The sequence below is a fragment of the Bufo bufo genome, chromosome 3 (assembly GCF_905171765.1).
Source record: "Bufo bufo chromosome 3, aBufBuf1.1, whole genome shotgun sequence".
NCBI lineage: Eukaryota > Metazoa > Chordata > Amphibia > Anura > Bufonidae > Bufo > Bufo bufo.
In genome coordinates, this window is record NC_053391.1 from 594,571,810 (window position 1) to 594,593,201 (window position 21,392).

The window sequence follows — 21,392 nt, forward strand, 5'->3', positions numbered from 1 at the left end:
GAACTTTGCATCTTCTTGGGGATTCCAGGCATCTCCGATAAGAAGACACTTTATCCGTGGCTGCAGACTTACCACCCTCCGGGCTCTTGTGTCACGGTGGGTAGAATACAAGATACAATAAACACACAGAAAACCTCAAAACAAGCGTCTAGGCCAGAAGCTGGGGATAAAGGTCACCTCCTGACAATTCCCTACCAGCTCTCCCTGGACTTCTGTGCCCACGTTCAGACCCTAAAAGTGGGAATCAACGTGCCCCCGTGCCTAAGGCTGAAGATTCTCTAAAGTCCCTGAGATGGTGGAAAGGGGGAAAGAGGCAGCCTGCTTTCTCAGGTCCTGAAGGAGGTAGGTGTCTCTCTAACAGCCTACACAAAACACAAAAGGAAACCAAAACCAACTTATCTTGTAGCAGAGCAGAAACAGCAAATCCACCTTTCCTCAGAGCAAGATAGAAGCTATAACCCGCACAGGACACTGGGAAGGGGCGTAATTTAAACTCACACAAACGACCCCACCCAGTGCACCTGAAGGGAGGCGGATACAGCTCAGCTCCAAACCCAAAATAAACAAAAAACTACACACGTGCTGCTCACCTGGCAGACCTCCACACATAACCTGAGCAGGGCATGACATTTTGGAACCCACTTTGATGAGCATTCATTAGAGTTGTGCCTATCAATAGCACAACCCAACAAGGTGAGCCTTGTATTTGATTTAGATTTTCCTGTCTAATGCGGAATTACCCTATGGTGCGCCCATCTGCTTAATTACAGCACGAACTAAGCCTGTGTACCGAATTAACAGCAAATCGACCATGCTGATTAAAGCAGCTATACCACGTGGGAGGTGCTGAGAACGAGCCGCTGTATTTCACTCTTACATGAAGCGGCTAGACTACATGGAGTGCATCGGTGAGAGAGACGCTAGACTCCACTCCGGTCCCACAAATTACCGCATCATCGCATCTCGTGCCTGCATCTGCTCCCAATTAGGATCCTACAGCCTCAGGGATCATGCACAGGACCGTTGTTTTAGTCCGCATCCAACCCGCATTTTTGCAGCTCGGATGTGGACCCATTCACTTCAAAGGGGCTGCAAAAGATACAGACAGCATTCCGATGCTGTCCGCATCCGTTCCTCCGTTCCATGGCACTGCAAATAAAATAGAGCATGTCCTATTCTTGTCCATTTTCTGGAGAAGAATAGGCATTTCTATAACGGGCCGCCTGTTCGGTTACGCAAGTTGCGGAACGCGCACGGCCGGCATCCGTGTTTTGCTGCAGCACGGTCATGTGCATGAGCGCGTAACCACAGGGGGAGGTGGTAAGACAGCCATTTATTTGAACTGACATATATTTGAGCTGATATTCCAAAATTGAACACCTTATGAGGTCATCAGCAACCAACATGTATTAATTAGAGCCACATACTTGGATTCATTAACAACTAACCATCGATCTACCACTAACGTTGGATTAACCTATTGTTCTTGGTACAGTTCTGATCAAAAGTTTAAGACCACCTGAAAATGGCAAAAAATCATATTTTACATTGTTGGATCTTAACAAGGTTCCAAGTAGAGCTTCAACATGCAACAAGAAGAAATGAGAGTGAGACAAAAAAAAATTTGAGCATTCAATTAATTGAAAATAACAATTAAACTGAAACAGGCTGTTTTTCAGCTGATCCAAATTTTAGGACCACATGCCTTTAAAAGGCTAAATCTGTGCAAAGATGTGGATTCATTGTCATTTTCTGTCAGGTAGTCACACGTTGTGATGGCAAAGGCAAAGAAACTCTCCCTTTCAGGTTGTTGAACTGCATAAGCAGGGTCTCTCACAGCGCTCCATCGCTGCTGAGGTGGGACGCAGTAAGACAGTCATTTGGAATTTCTTAAATGATCCTGAGGGTTATGGAACAAAAAGTCAAGTGGAAGACCCAAAAAAATTTCACCAGCACTGAGCCGGAGGATCCAATTGGCTGTCCGTCAAGATAATGGACAATCCCTCGACCCAAATTAAGGCCCTTACTGGTGCTGACTGTAGCCCCAAAACCATCAGACGGCATCTGAGACTGAAGGGCTTTAAAAACAAAAAACGTCTTCAAAGACCTCGTGTCTTTGAACGCCACAGAACTGCTCGTTTGGACTTTGCAAGAGAGCACCAAGCATGGGACATTCAAAGGTGGAAGAAAGTTTTATTCTCTGATGAGAAAAATTTTAACCTTGATGTTCCTGATGGTTTCCAACGTTACTGGCATGACAAGCAGATCCCACCTGAGATGTTTTCTACGCCCCACAGTGGAGGGGGCGCCATAATGGTCTGGGGTGCTTTTTCCTTCAGTGGAACAATGGAGCTTCAGGAAGTGCAGGGGCGTCAAACGGCCGCTGGCTATGTCCAGATGTTGCGGAGAGCATTCCTCATGACTGAGGGCCCTCGTCTGTGTGGTGACGACTGGGTTTTTCAACAGGACAACGCTACAGTACACAATGCCCGCAGGACAAGGGACTTCTTCCAGGAGAATAACATCACTCTTTTGGCCCATCCTGCGTGTTCCCCTGATCTAAATCCAATTGATAACCTTTGGGGATGGATGGCAAGGGAAGTTTACAAAAATGGACAACAGTTCCAGACAGTAGATGGCCTTTGTGCGGCCGTCTTCACCACTTGGAGAAATGTTCCCACTCACCTCATGGAAACGCTTGCATCAAGCATGCCGAAACAAATTTTTGAAGTGATCAACAATAACGGCGGAGCTACTCATTACTGAGTTCATGTTTGGAAGTTGGATTTCTGTTTTGGGCGGGTTTAGCGTTTTTTTTGAGGTGTGGTCCTAAACTTTTGATCAGCTGACAAACAGCCTGTTTCAGTTTATTTGTTGTTTTCATTAAATTGAAAGCTCAAAAAATGTTTTGTCTCACTCTCATTTCTTCTTGTTGCATGTTGAAGCTCTACTTGGAACCTTGTTAAGATCCAACAATGTAAAATATGATTTTTTTGCCATTTTTCAAGTGGTCTTAAACTTTTGATCAGGACTGTATAATACCTGTGACCACAGAGCTGTCCTAACTACTATAGAGGCGCACAAGACTACTACAGATCTGTGTCTATTCTTTTATTTTTTGTAGTTTTTATTATTCATTGTATTTTGTATAATAGCAAGGGCCCTGCTATGCTACATGGTACTTTAACAATTTCTCATGCACTTGTATAGTTATTTAGCAAATATTGCATATGTTTTTAATGGTCGAGATCCCACGAGTGCGCAGTTCACCGCCGGCTGGATCTTGGCCAGTACACTGGGGCTGATGCAAGGGGCTTACAGGGCGGGCCAAACAACAGGCTGGGAAGGAGTTATGTAAGAAGAAGACAGACCGGCCTGGGCACTTACAGCCCGAACACCGCCCCTGGGCACTTACAGCCCGAACACCGCCCCTGGGTACTTGTGAGCCCTCATTTACATATCAATAAAACAGTGATTTTGCCTCTGTTAAGCTTCAGAACAACACAACAAAGGTACCATTTGACTCATGTATAGTTATGCTACCAGCGCTATGTAAGCGGTCTATAATGTCAAATTGTGGTGACCACTTTGCTGGTACAGTAATACGCTGCCAAAGTGAAGCCCACAAATCTGCAACGGCAAATCTGCAGCCTCTGAGACCTATCCTGTGAGCCTTACAATACGGCGGGGTGATAACTGCTTCTAACCCTACCAGCAGCTCATAGCTGCCAACTGTCCTGAATTTGAAAGGACCGTCCCTGATTTTTAGAGTCAGTCCCAAAATTCACGTTGTCCCGAGCCCAAAATAGGTAGGGCTAACACAACCCCGCCCCCCCCCCCCATAAGTGGGTGTTCCCAGACAGTAGGGCGTTCCCGGGGTGGAGTGGGGGGCCTTCTATGCCTGGAATGGTCAGCTTCACTGCCTCCACATAACACACAGAGCTCTGCTACATGCACACTTCTGCTGAAAGCATCTTATAAACAGAGTTGTAAGCTCATCCCCATATTTCCCCCTAACAACCATGAGGTACAATGGTGCAGATTTATCAAAACTGGTGTAAATGAAAACTGGCCAAGGCTTCGTTAACATCATGGTTCAGCCTTTCCGTTTTCCTGCTCTGTTTAGGAGCAGGAGAACGGAAAGGACGGATTCGGCACATAATTTAGCCGAACGGAACCTAAGGACCCCATAGACTATAATGGGGTCCGTTAGGTTTCCGTTCAGAGGAAGATTTTTGAAGCAGAGACAAAAGTCCTGCGCGCACAACTTCTGTCTCCCTCCAAAATCATTTTCTGAGTGGAAACCTAATGGACCCCATTATAGTCTATGGGGTCCTTAGGTTCCGTTCAGCTCAGTTATGTCCTAAGGCCACTTTCACACTTGCGTTGTCCGGATCCGGCATGTACTCCACCTTCCGGAATTACACTCCGGATCCGGAAAAACGCAAGTGTACTGAAAGCATTTGAAGACGGAACCGTCTTCAAAATGCTTTCAGTGTTACTATGGCACCCAGGACGCTATTAAAGTCCTGGTTGCCATAGTAGGAGCGGGGAGCGGTATACTTACAGTCCGTGCGGCTCCCGGGGCGCTCCAGAATGACGTCAGAGCGCCCCATGCGCATGGATGACGTGTCCAATGCGATCATGTGATCCATGCGCTTGGGGCGCCCTGACGTCACTCTGGAGCGCCCCGGGAGCCGCACGGACGGTAAGTATGCTGCTCCCCCGCTCCCCGCTACACTTTACCATGGCTGCCAGGACTTTAGCGTCCTGGCAGCCATGGTAACCATTCAGAAAAAGCTAAATGTCGGCTCCGGCAATGCGCCGAAATGACGTTTAGCTTAAGTCCGGATCCGGATCAATGCCTTTCAATGGGCATTAATTCCGGATCCGTCCTTGCGGCAAGTCTTCAGGATTTTTGGCCGGAGCAAAAAGCGCAGCATGCTGAGGTATTTTCTCTGGCCAAAAAACGTTCCGTTCCGGAACTGAAGACATCCTGATGCATCCTGAACGGATTTCTCTCCATTCAGAATGCATGGGGATATGCCTGATCAGGATTCTTCCGGCATAGAGCCCCGAACGCAGGTGTGAAAGAGCCCTAAATGGAGCAGGAGAACTGAAAGGCTGAACGGTGATGTGATTGTGAACGAAGCCTTAGTTGCCCATAGCAACCAATAAGATTCTCTGGAAAATGAAAGATGAAATCTGATTGGTTGCTATGGGCAACCAAACAGGTTTTCCGTTACACCAGTTTGGTAAGTCCCCCCCACCAATGAGTTCTCTCGCCACTTCCTGACTCTTCACATAAACAAGCCGTATTAGTTTGGCCCCTCCCCTACACGTGACCGATCACGTGACGATCACATCATCGCAGGTCCTTTAGGCAGCTGTATCTATCTGGTGTGAGCCAAGCCTCGGCGTTTCCTGGCCCCTGACCACCTGGGGCGCTCCCGGCACTCCTGCAGCTGGCCGGCAGGTGAGTGGCAGCGCTGCCCCCCTCCCGCGTTCCTCCGGTCACCCGCCAGTCTGAGGGTACAGTGCGCTGCCCGTCACTTCGCGCATTGCCTCAGCCGTGTCTTTTTTTTTTTTTTTTTTTTTCGAAGAGCACTAATTCCTATGTGAAATAAAAGGAGGTGTAGGAAGGGTTAATTTAAAGTAACACGGACTAAATAGTTTCTCCTGTAAATCCTGCGTCCATGGCCTCTTCGCAGCTCAGACCAATGCAGTGACGGGGTTAGATCATGTGACCTCGTGATGACAACATGGCACCTGTGAGCGATGCGGGAAGCTGCTGGTTCACTGGTTAATGTCATTTATTAAGTTTCACAGTTTTTTTTCCCTAGAACTGTAAGCAGGGCGGATTTGATATTTCTGGGGCCCCAGTCAATGTTATGTCTGGGGGCCCCAGTTGTACTGCTAAGCTCCACCCCATTAGCCCCACTCTCAGCTTAGCAGCCACTTCTGCAACTGCGCAACCGTTGGCGAGGGCCCCCTGGGCCCCTTGAGGATTGCTCATCCATAGCTTTTCCTGGATTACCAGCTGATGAATTTGCTAAGATTTTTTATAATTAAAATCCCAACCAGTGCCCTCAGTCTGCATGGTTCCCACCTGGCCATCCAATGGCCCCATAGTGCTCCCAGTGTAAGGACTGGCCTCTCAGCACTTTCAGTGTGTATATAATTTACCCCCGTTTTGCCCTCAGTAATTATATTGCCGAAACTAATGCCACCCTCCAACCCCTCAAAAAGAAAAAAAAAAGAAAATCCCTCTTCCGCTTGCACAATAGGGAAGACTTGCTTGGCACTGCAGAGCCCACAGCCTTGGGGTGCCACGACTCTGGGAGCGTTAGGTCTTGCTGCCTCCAGTGCGGAGCGAGTCTTCCCTCGCATGCTAAAGTCCATTTTTTTTAGTGTTTACATTTTTAATGGCTTTAGGGCTCATGAACACAAACCTATTTTTGCTCCACATCCCCATTTTTTGTGGATCGGATGTGAATCAATTCAATGAGGGCACAAAAAATGCAGACAGCACCCGTATGTCCGTTCCGCGGCCCCGCAAAAACGATACAGCATGTCCTATTCTTGTCCGCACATGGGTCCACAAAAAATAAAAAACTGATGCAACAGGGAAGGCATTTTTTTTTTTTTTTGCGGGTCGGCATTTCGCAGACCAGCTCTGTTTACGCTTCTAAGTTATGGCTCAATTTGCCAACCATTGAAAACACCAATAAAAAAGATTTACTCTAAGTTATGCTCTGCCAGCTACTCTGTGCCCGCTGTATGGTCTATACACGACTGCCCAGGAAACCTGAGGTGACGAATTCTAAAAGTAAAACTATTATCTCGGCCATGATCCTCTATAACAGGGGTGCACAACCTGCGGCCCGCGGGCCGCATGCGGCCCCCAGAGCCGTGGTTTGCGGCCCCCGCCCTGCTGGGCAGAAACACCGCTGATCCTGCAATCAGCTGTGTTTCTGCACAGAGCTCCGCACAGCAGATGGATCACAGTTTTTGCACTGTAGCAGGAGCGAAAAGGGTCCCCGGATATTAGTGAGAGCGGGGAAGCCGAGGATAAGACAGAAGCGCTTTATTAGCGCTTCTGCCTTCACCTCTATGAGCGCTCTCAGCGTGGACCCAGCGATCACGTGATCGCTGGGTGTCTCGGGAACAGAGGAGCGCTGCCCTGGTACAAAGCCTCCGCAGCAGGCTGGTTTCCCTGTAACTGGGGCTCCTTTGGATGCTCCAGTTACAGTGGAAATAGTACAAAAAAAAGTCACTTACTGTCTCCCAAAGGTCTTTCAGTGACCTCTTGGGGACAAATTGTGGTAAAAATATATTTAAAAACAGCTACAATGATTTTAAAAAATTTGAAAACTAAATAAAAAATATAATAAAATATAAATAATAGAAAAGAGAAATAAAATATGTGGCACAAAAAAATAGAAAATTATTTAAAAAATAAATAAATAAAATACAATAGAAAGGAAAAAGTGCTTAATAAAAGAGTGTTTACTGTCCCACAACAGTCTTTTCATGACCTCTTGGGGGACATATTATGTGGCAAAAATATATTGAAAAAAAATTATAGAAAATTAAAAAATAAAAAATATTCGAAAAAATAATACAATAAAATATTAATACATTTCAAATAGAAGTAAAAAATTTAAAGGAAAAAGTGCAAAATTTAAAAAAGTGACAGTGTCCCCCAAGGTCTTTTTATGACCTCTTGGGGGACATATTATGTAGCAGAAATATATTAAGTAAAAAAAAAAAAATACATAAAAGAAAAAACACCCACACCAATCAAAACTGTCACCATTACCACCCCATTCACGTGAAACTTTTCATATTATATAGCAAAACGGCCTACACGAAATAGGGAACTAATTATAATAATTTATTTTGGTGTCAGTTTGCATATTTAAAGAATAAGGAGCTATAGTTAGAAAAAATATATACTTTTTAAAAACGTTTTGTACAGTTTCCCCCAAATAAAAATTGTTGCAAAAATTATTTTGGTAGTCCAACAAATAAGATAGTTACAACCATTTGAACCACCACGCGCGCTAAATCACAAAAAAGTGTTTGGTCACTAAGGCCTTTTCGGGCCTGGTCATTCAAGTGTTACCAATAGGCGCCTTTCCCACCAGCAAGGTAATGTTTGGGATTGGCAGGAAATGGTAATAACCAGTGAGCTCCGTCCTCTGCAGTGAAGGAAAACGATTTATAAATAGGAGGCAGGATGGAAGGAAATGTTGCCACTTTTCTGATAAAAATGATTTTTAACAGCAACTGCAGCATGGCCTCTGAAATAGAAGATTCATAATTACCTGCTCCACTCCGCTCTGGTCCTCTGCGCTGCCCCCGCTGCCTCCCTCTTCCGGTTCCTACTCTGTTTACACCTGACAGTGCATGGCCATGGTCACTTGCACGGCTCCAGTCAATGACTGGCTTCAACAGTGACACGTTGCTTGTGGCCACATCACCGCGTAAGCCAGTCATTGTCTGGAGTGGTGTATGACTATGTCAATGCACTGCCAGGTGTAAACAGCGGAGGCAGTTCGAAGGACCGGAGTGGCGAGGAGCAGGTAAGTATAACTCTTCGGTTTAAGGGGCTATGCTGCAGCACGATATTTGGGCCAATTACTGGGAACAAGTGTTCATAGGAGCGCTTATATCTGGCCGGTATAATCCTTCAGCTGATCAGTCGATAAACAAGGAATTGCTCATTTGTCGGCTGATTTGCATATTTTATCAGGATGAAAGATGTAGGATTATCTGCAGCACATCTCCCTGTGTAATCTAAATGAAGATGGAACGACTGTGGCAGCGATCACTCCTCCCCAGTCACTTTGCACTGGCTTGTGTAATAGGCAGATGAGTGCCAATCAACATTTTTTATTTGCGGCCCCTTGAAATAGAGCGATGTGACAATGCGGCCCCCAGACCAAAAAAGGTTGTGCACCCCTGCTCTATAATATCCGTGCTCAGACGTTGGCGGTGCATGGTGGATCCAGCCTCAGTGAGATTCAGTTCCCTTTACTTCTCCCTGTAGCTCTGCACTCGGGGTGTTGGGTTTGTTCATTGTGTAAGATGTGCTGACTTGGCATAGCACTCGTTCTTTCTGTCTCTGCTGCTGTTTAATCTCTTAATACCATGTATGCCAGGGGCGTAACTATAGGGGGTGCAGAGGTAGAAGCCGCTACCGGGCCCAGGAGCCTGAGGGGGCCCAATTACCCTTGTGCCACATTAGATGACACCGGTATGATAGAAAGTGCATGCTGGGAGGGCTCTGTAATCTTCAAGTTACACCTCTGGCTGGAGGGAATGGGTTAAGCCTCATGCAGACATCCGTGGAACACGGTCCGTGAAATACCAGACTGGCATTGCAGGCGCGCACGGCGTCATTGGTTGTCAATGCCAGTCCGGTGTCTCACGGACCGTGTTCCACGGATGTCTGCATGAGGCTTTAGGTTAAGAATTTGCCATGGGGGAAGGGGGGTGCGCCGTTTCAATTTTTGCCTCAGGCAGCACGAAGGCCGTGTGCTTCCCTGCCCCCTTCCCTCAGTGCCCGAGCTGAACTGTTGCACCGGGGCCCATGAGACTTTAGCTGCGCCCCTGCATGTATGTGCTTATTTGATTGCTTGTTAGGGCTTATTCATACGGCCGTAATTTGCGGTCCCCAATGCACGGACGCCACCCATGCGGCTGCCGCGACGGATCCACACCCATTCAGCACTCCGTAGTGCTTCCGTGGGATTCAGATCCTCCGGTCGGCACCAACCTTCCTTATTGTGGACCCATTCGAGTGAATGGGTCCACATCCGTGACGAGGGGGGCATTATTGCGGACCCGCTGTTTGCCTTAGGCTGTACAAGTCGTGTCTTTTTGTGACGGCGCTTAACACAATTTATATTTTTTATCAGATGCTGAACACAGAATATGGGCTCCATTATGTCCGCCTATACCGGCCACGTGAGCGCTTCGAGGCCGGCGGGCAGCTCGCATGTTGAGGATGATGACGATTTGTTGGATGGAAAGGACAGAGAAGAAGACATTGCTCAGTTTCCCTATGTCGAGTTTACAGGACGTGACAGCATTACGTGCCCGTCTTGCCAAGGAACTGGGTGCATTCCAACAGGTATCGCCCCCCTTCCCCATGTATTTTCCTGATTTATCCAAAGTTTCTCCCAGGAAGCTGCCACAATCAAATGATTTCCATTGCACCCACATACTGTGTGTGAGGCTAGCCGGTAAGAGCGCCTGTAGTAAGTCGGTGGCTTCACCGGATCGTTGCAGGGTGACAGGAAATTGTCGTAACACAGTCTTTACGTGACAGAGGCAGAAACATAAGCAGTTGGCACAGAAATCTGTGTATGGGGGGGTGAAATGTACAGACCTAGGCATTAGATTACTGTTACTTGGGATCTGCACACGAAAATTTTGAAGAGAAATTAAAAAATAAATTGAACGATAGGAAAATAAGGTATTAAATGATGCTTTGCTCACCCTCCTAGCCCTGGGTGGTTATTTTCAATTTAGGAACGATTATTGATTTTAGATTTTTTTTTTTTCTGACGATGACTTATTTTTTGGTTGAGTTGTAGTTTGACGGAACATCATTTTGGTGTAAATATAAAATATTGATTAACTCTTATTATTTTGGCGTGTCGTAATGGAAAAAAAATCTACTATTGGTTCTTTGCACTTTTAAATTAAGGACATTTTCCGTGTGACATAATTACCAGTTCCTTTTGCTGTGTGGGTCAGTATGATTATGGCGATACCAAATATATGTAGTTTTGTTTTATTACTTGTTTTTCACGTTGTCGCATTCCCTGCCGATGTAGCCATACACAGGCTTGTCTTTTGACTTACTGATTTAATGATAACATTTTGGAGTACTTGGGACTTACTGATTTAATTTTTCTTTTTTTTTTTTCTTTTGGGGGTGGGGGGGGTAGGAACAATTCTGTTATCTTTTGTGTTTTTTATACGTTCACGGAGCAGTGTAAATAGCATTTTATCTCTGTTACACAGGCGAACACAATGCAATACCATAGCGGGGGTTATTTTATTTTTTTACTACTTTTACAAACTAAAACCACTTTTTATGAAAGAAATGGATTTATTTATTTATTGCCCATATTCATTGGGGGACACAGGAACCGTGGGTATAGCCATGTCCTCTAGGAGGCATTGACACTAGATAAAGCTGTTAGCTCCTCCCCTGGCAGCTATACCCCCTCCAGCCTGGAGAGAGAGCTGCAGTTTTTTCTAGTGTCAATAGGAGGCAAGACCTCCATGCTCTGTAAGGTAGCTCCTGAAGATTTTTTATTTTAGTCACACATGCACAGAGGGGAGCGCAGGAGGCTCCCGCTCCGCGACAGGAGGCATCACTTCCTGAGACTGCACCTACCACATTATCCACCCATTTCAGGAGCAGACGCCGGGCGCGCTGCTCCGGAGGGGGTTAAAAGCCATGAGTTCGGCCAGCTCCGCAACGGTGTTCCGGCCTGCGCTGGTGTCCATCCAGCCCGCGGGGTGGAGCCCCCTTCCGTTGCCGGGCGGGTGCATTTCGCGCTGCTCTGGTCTCTGTGGTACCGCCAATGCAGGTGCTAGCAATGCCATAATCGGCTGTGCTTAGATCGCAATGCCGTAATCGGCTGTGCTTAGATCGCAATGCCGTAATCGGCTGTGCTTAGATCGCAATGCCGTAATCGGCTGTGCTTAGATCGCAATGCCGTAATCGGCTGTGCTTAGATCGCAATGCCGTAATCGGCTGTGCTTAGATCGCAATGCCGTAATCGGCTGTGCTTAGATCGCAATGCCGTAATCGACTGTGCTCGGGGCTTGGATCGCCCAGTCCTCAAAATGGCCTTAACCCTTCCTGCCCAGCCACCTCTTTAGGCCGGCATATCTGGGGATCTACTCCTAGTGCAAGGTTAGTAATGTGGAGGAATTTAACCCTTTCCTGCCTCTTGTGCATTTGAGGCCGGCATCTTAGTTTTATAAAAAAAAAAAAAGATGTGCGCCAAACGGGTCCCCCTCCTCAGCAGTCACTACTGCATGACCACCCTGTCTGTGTGGTACCACATTGGGCCGTGTCCTATCTCAGATAAGGAGGACCTCTCATAGTTCCCAATCTGCCCTCCGGGGCCGTTTGTTTGATAATTCTCCACCTTCGCAAATCCCGTGGAGGACAGCTGAAGTATTCCCAATCCACCCTCTGGGTCGTTTGGTTGATAATTTCCACCTGCGCAATCCAGTGAAGGACCTCTAAAAGATTCCAATCCGTCCTCCGGGGCTGTTTGATTGATAATTTCCACCTCCGCAATACAGTGGAGAACCTCTGGTATTCCTAATCCACCCTCCTGGGTCGTTTGGTTGATAATGCACCGCCTGCGCAATCCAGTGGGGGACCGCTGGAACTTCCCAATCCACCCTCTGGGGTCGTTTGGTTGATAATTCTCCGCTGGCGCAATTCAATAAAGGACCTCTGACATTCCCAATCCACCCTCCGGAGTCGTTTGATTGATAATGCACCGCCTGTGCAATCCGGTGGAGAGACCTCTAGAAGTTCCCATTCCACCCCCTGAGTAGTTTGGTTGATAAATCCCCACCTGCGCAGTCCGCAACTGCCATGGGTGAGATTCTGAGGGGTAGACCTACGCGTGAGCGGACCACAGCCCATCTTTTCTCCTCGAATATCTCCGCACCCCCACCCTTACTCCCTGGTTCACGCTCAGACACACCCTCCCTCACAAGAGAGGGTCCTTCTGGGGGGATGGGGAGGGGGGGAATCACTGATTCAGACCCTGACATGAATCCGAAGCAATCTCCCAAGATTGCGTCTACGGTGGCCAGCAGTACTTGTCGTATGCGTTACCCCTTTCCATAGGCGGAGTACTTGCACTACTTCGGGATACAGTACTTGCCTTATACATCGTCCAATGCCATACTGGTTTCAGTGCCGGACGTCTACTTACCCCCTTCTGTAGGTGGCGGAATTGCATCTCCACTAGGTTCAGTACCTGCCGTATGCATTAGCCCCTTCCATAGGTGGCGCGATTACATTATCACTGGTTACAATATGTGCTGTATGCATTACCCCCTTACTTAGGTGCAATAATTGCACTCCCACGGGGTACAGGACTCTCCATATGCACTAGTTCTCGTCATGGGCATTAACCCCCTTCATAGGTGTAGTATTTTCCCTACCACTGGCTTAAGTACTTGCCATATGCATTCCACCTTCCATAGGTAGGGTAATTGCACCACCATTGGATACGGTCCCGACTGTCGCGCTATTCTTCCATAGGCGGAGTGGTGCACATCATCGTGCTTCCTGTTGCATTACCCCCTTCCACAAGTGATCTACTAGTGGGGGAATAACTAAACATCTTCGGATGCTGCAATTCAACTGCGCCACGGCTCTAGGTTCCTTTGCTTATTTCACAAGGGGGCGTGGCACAGTAGGTACCCGCGGGTGCCCGGTACTCTTACTCTAGTTGTATATGGGGGCCGCCAGTGGATATGGTGGCTATTCCTCATTGTATCCTTCTTTTCTTTTTGGTGCTGGTTTTGGGCATGATTATAACATCCCCTGTCTTCTCAGGGGGTTACCTAGCATCACTTATGTGTCCTAGAGACCCCCCATCTCCATGGGCCTCCATTGTTACAGTCGGTCATGATATTGTCCGCATCAATAGGTGGTGCGTACACCATTGCACATATATGGTGAGTACGTTCCAGCGAGTCGATGTTTCACTGACTCTGTATTCTCTATCCACCACTCCTCCTTCTTTTGGAAAGTGGTTATGCGGGCACTCTGGTTCTCCTCCAAAGGTGCAGCTTTTCGCTAATGCTCGAGTTCGTGGTCGCTGCAGTGGGACATCCCCCTCAGATAAGGGTCCTACCTTGGCGCTAGCTTGGCAGTTGCTCCTGTTCAGCGCCCTTCCAGGTAGAGTTTTTAAGGTTAGCTCTACTTAACTGGGGCTGTATGTTACGTGGCTTCTACGGATAGTCTCAGGCCTCCCCCTCAGTTTTGCGCTGACGGGGCAAGCGCTGGCTACTACTGTAGGAGCGGTATTGCGTTACTACTACATACTTGGGTTCTTACTGCACAGCTCTTTCGTCAGGTGGCGGACTCTTCTAGCACTGAATTCGGTGGCATCTGCAGGTGGCTCCCTCCTCTGCTGGGGTATGGGGCTAGCAATACAGTGTGACTCCCCTTGCCTGGCTTCCTCCTCAGGCGGAGTTTTTGCACAGCCACTTAACCACCTCAGCCCCCATAGCTTAAACACCCTGAAAGACCAAGCCACTTTTTACACTTCTGACCTACACTACTTTCACCGTTTATTGCTCGGTCATGCAACTTACCACCCAAATGAATTTTACCTCCTTTTCTTCTCACTAATAGAGCTTTCATTTGGTGGTATTTCATTGCTGCTGACATTTTAACTTTTTTTGTTGTTAATCGAAATTTAACGATTTTTTTTTGCAAAAAAATGACATTTTTCACTTTCAGTTGTAAAATTTTGCAAAAAAACCGAGATCCATATATAAATTTTGCTCTAAATTTATTGTTCTACATGTCTTTGATAAAAAAAAAAATGTTTGGGTAAAAAAAAAAAATGGTTTGGGTAAAAGTTATAGCGTTTACAAACTATGGTACAAAAATGTGAATTTCCGCTTTTTGAAGCAGCTCTGACTTTCTGAGCACCTGTCATGTTTCCTGAGGTTCTACAATGCCCAGACAGTACAAACACCCCACAAATGACCCCTTTTCGGAAAGTAGACACCCTAAGGTATTCGCTGATGGGCATAGTGAGTTCATAGAACTTTTTATTTTTTGTCACAAGTTAGCGGAAAATGATGATTTTTTTTTTTGGCAAAGTCTCATATTCCACTAACTTGTGACAAAAAATAAAAACTTCCATGAACTCACTATGCCCATCAGCGAATATCTTGGGGTGTCTTCTTTCCAAAATGGGGTCACTTGTGGGGTAGTTATACTGCCCTGGCATTCTAGGGGCCCAAATGTGTGGTAAGGAGTTTGAAATCAAATTCTGTAATAAATGGTCGGTGAAATCCAAAAGGTGCTCTTTGGAATGTGGGCCCCTTTGCCCACCTAGGCTGCAAAAAAGTGTCACACATGTGGTATCTCCGTATTCAGGAGAAGTTGGGGAATGTGTTTTGGGGTGTCATTTTACATATACCCATGCTGGGTGAGATAAATATCTTGGTCAAATGCCAACTTTGTATAAAAAAATGGGAAAAGTTGTCTTTTGCCAAGATATTTCTCTCACCCAGCATGGGTATATGTAAAATGACACCCCAAAACACATTCCCCAACTTCTCCTGAATACGGAGATACCACATGTGTGACACTTTTTTGCAGCCTAGGTGGGCAAAGGGGCCCAAATTCCTTTTAGGAGGGCATTTTTAGACATTTGGATACCAGACTTCTTCTCACGCTTTGGGGCCCCTAAAATGCCAGGGCAGTATAAATACCCCACATGTGACCCCATTTTGGAAAGAAGACACCCCAAGGTATTCAATGAGGGGCATGGCGAGTTCATAGAAAAAAAAAAAATTTGGCACGAGTTAGCAGAAATTGATTTTTTTGATATTTTTTTTTTCTCACAAAGTCTCCCTTTCCGCTAACTTGGGACAAAAATTTCAATCTTTCATGGACTCAATAAGCCCCTCAGCAAATACCTTGGGGTGTCTTCTTCCCAAATTGGGGTCATTTGTGGGGTGTTTGTACTGCCCTGGCATTTGAGGGTCTCCGCAATCATTACATGTATGCCCAGCATTAGGAGTTTCTGCTATTCTCCTTATATTGAGCATACAGGTAATGAGATTTTTTGTTTCCGTTCAGCCTCTGGGCTGAAAGAAAAAAATGAACGGCACAGATTTCTTCATTCGCATCGATCAATGTGGATGAAAAAATCTCTGCCAAAAAAAGAAAAAGGAGGGGAAAGGCGTCTGCCAGGATATAGGAGCTCCGCCCAACATCCATACCCACTTAGCTCGTATGCCCTGGCAAACCAGATTTCTCCATTCACATCAATCGATGTGGATGAATAAATCCTTGCCGGGATTTTTTTTTTATATATATACAAAGTGTTTGCCAAAGCATATGAACACCGCCACCTCCTCAGCTCATATGCCTCGGCAAACGTATCTTTTACTGCAGAGGAGAAATCTCGTCTTGCAGCGCCGCATACACTGACTTGCGTGTAATCTGACAGCAGCGCAATGCTTCTGTCCGAATGCACATCAGTGCTGCAGCTAGTCGATCGGTTGCTCCACCTGGAAGGTAAAAAAAAAATAAATAGAAAAAACCAGGCCGCAACGCAATAAATTTATTAACTTTTGAACCAAACATATAAACTTTTTTTAACTTTTTTAACTGAACGTTAACTTTTTTACTTACCGGTATTTTTTTGTTTTGTTTAGTTTTTTTTACCTTTTATAGAACAAACCTCTCCTTCCCCATGGGACAATGTGCAAATCGCCCAAAAATGTGGCGAAGTACGTTATGCACTTTATCCCAGGTGAAAGGAGAGGTTTGCAGCAGCTGTGAGTAAAAGGGCCCTAATAGCCCTGTTTACCTGTCCTGTGAGATGCAATCCCTATGCTAAGTGTACCTGTGTGTGGTACTTTCGGAAACAATCACCAAAGCATAGGGCAGGGTGGTCAGGACAGAAATAGCGGGTGTCACGCCTTATTCCACTCCTGCTACAGACACGACATCTTTTTCGGGGTGACGGTTGGGTTGAGGTACCAGGAACGACACTGGGGAAATGTCGCTCGTGTAGACGGCTAACTACACTGGTGGATGGGGCCACGGAACCTTCTGGATACAGGAGGTTCTCGATGATCTCTTCCTGGAATTTGAGGAAGGATCCTGTTCTCCCAGCCTTACTGTAGAGAACAAAACTATTGTACAGAGCCAATTGAATCAAATATACAGACACCTTCTTATACCAGCGTCTGGTGCGTCGAGAAACTAAATACGGAGACAATATCTGGTCATTGAAGTCCACCCCTCCCATGAGCAAATTATAGTCGTGGACTGAGAGGGGCTTTTCAATGACACGGGTTGCTCGCTCAATTTGGATTGTCGTGTCTGCGTGAATGGAGGAGAGCATGTAAACGTCACGCTTGTCTCTTCATTTCACCGCGAGCAGTTCTTCGTTACACAGGCAGCCCTCTCACCCCTTGCAAGACGGGTGGTAACGAGCCGTTGGGGGAAGCCCACGCGACTAGTTCGCGCGGTGCCACAGGCGCAAATCCGTTCTAGAAACAAATGCCTAAAGAGGGCCACACTTGTGTAGAAATTGTCCACATAAAGATGGTACCCCTTGCCAAATAAGGGTGACACCAAGTCCCAGACTGTCTTCCCACTGCTCCCCAGGTAGTCAGGGCAACCGACCGGCTCCAGGGTCTGATCTTTTCCCTCATAGATCCGAAATTTGTGGGTATAGCCTGTGGCCCTTTCACAGAGCTTATACAATTTGACCCCATACCGGGCACGCTTGCTTGGGATGTATTGTTTGAAGCCAAGGCGCCCGGTAAAATGTATTAGGGACTCGTCTACGCAGATGTTTTGCTCGGGGGTATACAAATCTGCAAATTTCTGGTTGAAGTGGTCTATGCGGGGCCGAATTTTGTGGAGCCAGTCAAAAGCTGGGTGGCCTCTGGGACGGGAGGTGGTGTTGTCGCTAAAATGCAGGAAACGGAGGATGGCCTCAAATCGTGCCCTGGACATAGCAGCAGAGAACATGGGCATGTGATGAATCGGGTGCGTGGACCAATATGACCGCAATTCATGCTTTTTAGTTAGACCCATGTTGAGGAGAAGGCCCAGAAAAATTTTAATTTCGGAAACTTGGAAAGGCTGGGCATAATAGCTTCCCGGGTTGGCGGACATAAATTGTGTGGCATGCCGGTTTGTCTCTGCCACGACTAAGTCCAAGAGCTCCGCAGTCAAGAACAGCTCAAAAAATCCCAGGGCCTGACCGATATGAGCCGTCTCAACCCGAACTCCAGACTGGGCGGTGAAAGGGGGAACTACAGGTGCGGCTGAAGTTGGTGACTGCCAATCAGGGTTTGCCAGCACCTCAGGGATTCTAGGGGCTCTACGGGCCTGTCTGTGCAGTGGCTGCGACGGGGTAACTATTGCACGTGCCACCGTACCAGCTTCAACTGCCCTTCTGGTGCTCGCCACGTCACCATGTTGTACGGCAGTGCTGGTACTAGGTCCAGGGAGGGCTGCGCTGCTGGTGTATGCCTCACCACGTGATCCGGCAGCGACAGCCCCACTCTGCTGCTCTTGAAGCGGATCCTGCATAACCTGTGGTCTAGCGACACGGGGCCGGGTACGCCTGGTTCTATCAGGGACCTCCACCTCCTCGTCCGAACTTTGGGTCAGAGAGCCACTGCTTTCCACAGGTTCATATTCTGACCCGCTAGATTCGTCATATGAGGGTTCCCATTCCTCATCCGACTGGGTCAGAATCCTGTAGGCCTCTTCAGAAGAATACCCCCTGTTTGACATTTTGGACTACTAAATTTAGGGGTATTCCCTGAGACTACCCAAGAAAAAAAGCAAACCCGTCTTACAAAGGGGAGGCTAGCGAAGTACCGGAGGCCACTGTGGTTGATTAAAAAATATCAACTGATTTTTTTTATCGCCGCAGTGCGTGTAAAGTGAATGTGCAGTGATCAAAAAATATATATTTTTTGTCACTGCGGCGGGGCGGGCGTGGGTGAACGCACGTGTGGGCGACCGATCAGGCCTGATCGGGCAAACACTGCGTTTTGGGTGGAGGGAGAACTAAGGTGACACTAATACTATTATAGATCTGACCGTGAGCAGTTTTGATCACTTACAGATACTATAAAAGTACAAATGCTGATTAGCGATACGCTAATCAGCGAATAAGTGACTGCGGTGCGGTGGGGTGGAGCGCTAACTGACGCTAAACTATCCCTAAAACCTAACAGTCAATACTAGTGGGAAAAAAAAGTGACAGTTTACACTGATCACTTTTTGTCTTTCACTAGTGATTGACAGGGGCGATCAAAGGGGTGATCAAAGGGTTAATTGGGGTGCAGGGGGGTGATCTGGGGCTAAGGTGTAGTGTTGGTGCTACTCACTGTGAAGTCTGCTCCTCTGCTGGATCCAACCGACGAAAAGGACCAGCAGAGGAGCAGAGAAGCCATATAATAGATCATATTTACTAATATGATCTGTTATATGGCTTGTGATTGGATTTTTTGAAAATCGTCAGCCTGCCAGCCAATGATCGTTGCTGGCAGGCTGGTGACGAACTTGTTCTTTAAATTTTGCCGGCCCGCGATGCGCATGTGCGGGCCGGCTTTGAGCGAAATCTCGCGTCTCGCGAGATGACGCGTATATGCGTGAATCTGCGCAGCGCTGCCGCCTCCGGAACGCGATCCTGCGTTAGGCGGTCCGGAGGCGATTAAAGGGCTTCTGTCACCCCACTAAAGTGATATTTTTTTTTTTTTGGGCTAGTTAAATTACTTATCCTGCGATATATGAAAATATAATGGTCTTACTTACTTTGATTCAGCAGTTTCTTCCAAAAACGAAGTTTTATAATATGTAAATTAGGTCTCTACCAGCAAGTAGGGCGGCTACTTGCTGGTAGCTGCTGCAGAAAACCGCCCCCTCGTCGTGTTGATTTGACAGGGCCAGCCGGGATCTCCTCCTCCGGCCAGCCCTGTCGGCATTTCAAAAATCGCGCGCCTGTGTTCATTCAGCGCAGGCGCTCTGAGATGAGGAGGCTCGTCTCCTCAGCACTCCCTCAGTGCGCCGATGACATTACCGAAATAGAAGACGTCATCGGCGCAGGCGCACTGAGGGAGTGCTGAGGAGACAAGCCTCCTCATCTCAGAGCGCCTGCGCCGAATGAACACAGGCGCGCGATTTTTGAAATGCCGACAGGGCTGGCCGGAGGAGGAGATCCCGGCTGGCCCTGTCAATCAACACGACGAGGGGGGCGGTTTTCTGCAGCAGCTACCAGCAAGTAGCCGCCCAACTTGCTGGTAGAGACCTAATTTACATATTATAAAACTTCGTTTTTGGAAGAAACTGCTGGATCAAAGTAAGTAACACCATTATATTTTCATATATCGCAATATAACTAATTTAACTAGCCCAAAAAAAATAAAATCACTTTAGTGGGGTGACAGAAGCCCTTTAATCCTTGGCTACTTCTGTATAGTGCCGGTCTCAGACGGGGAATGGGCTTAAGTCCTAGCCTATTCTTCTCCTGTCTTTTTTTCCTCCACTGGCTCATGGTTCATAGCCACCCCGCATGCCTTGGTAGTTCCTACGTTACTACCTTCCCTCATCTGCATTTGCACAGGGTATTCGTTTGGTGGCCTTCCATTTCCAGGCACGCTCCGGTCCCGACTGGTGGGCTGTGGTGCCATCCACATCCCTCCTTCTACAGGGACTCATTCCATTGGTCCGGGTGTGCTAACGGTATCTACATGAAAGCTTCCCACCTTTCTCTCCCGAGCAAGAGTTCCGGAAGTATGCGGCGTGGACGCCCTGATATCTCCTTGACGGAAGTTCTTCCTCCCTACGTGTTTTTTATCCCCTTCCCCCTCCTACCCAGGCTTCTACAGAAGATCAAGATGGAGGGCATTCCGACAAATCCTTGTCGCTCCGGATTGGCCCCGTCACGCCGACCTCGTTCTCCTTTTAGGAGACGTCCCTTGGTCACTGCCACTCAGAGGCGACCTTCTTTCACCGGGTCTAGTCTTACATCAGCATTTAGATGACGGCGTGGCTGTTGAAACCGCCATTCTGACGCGGAGAGGGTTTTCGGCGGACGTCATCCGCACTAGGATTCGGGCCTGGAAGCCTGCATCGCCCAGGATCTATTATAGGACCTGGAGATCCTTTCTGGGCTTCTGTGAAAGCCGGGACATCCCCTCACTCCGTTTTTTCTCTCCCCACGGTCCTATCCTTTCTACAATCTGGGTTGGACCTTGGTTTAGCCCTTAGTTCCTTGATGGGTCAGGTGTTGGCACTTCTGTCCTGGGGCAGCTTTCCAGCGTCCTCTGGTGCCCATGGAGACCTTCCTTCAGGGAGTGGCACATACGGTTCCTCCATACCGTCCTTTGCCGCGTTGGGATCTGTATATAGTTCTCAGCGTTTCCAGTCTTCTCCCTTTGAGCCCTTGCGGGAGATCTCACTCCGGCTCCTGTCCTAGAAGGTAGTTTTTTCTTGTGGCTATCACATCCATCAGACAGGTGTCCGAGTTGGGGGCGCTCTCTTGCAGGAAACCCTTCCTGGTTCTTCACAAGGATAAGGCGGTTCTCCGGCCCATTCCTTCTTCTCC

At 47.5% G+C, this 21,392-nt stretch overlaps 1 protein-coding gene across 1 annotated transcript in view; it reads left to right on the top strand.

Annotated features, from left to right (window-relative positions):
* Window positions 1-5,351: 5,351 nt before the first annotated feature.
* TMEM106C (transmembrane protein 106C) overlaps window positions 5,352-21,392 on the top strand; it is a 47,084-nt gene continuing 31,043 nt past the window's right edge. The window contains exons 1-2 of the mRNA XM_040425884.1: window positions 5,352-5,476; window positions 9,927-10,141. Coding sequence (XP_040281818.1) covers window positions 9,943-10,141 — 199 coding nt within the window. The 5' untranslated portion in view covers window positions 5,352-5,476; window positions 9,927-9,942. The remainder of the gene's footprint in view (window positions 5,477-9,926; window positions 10,142-21,392) is intronic.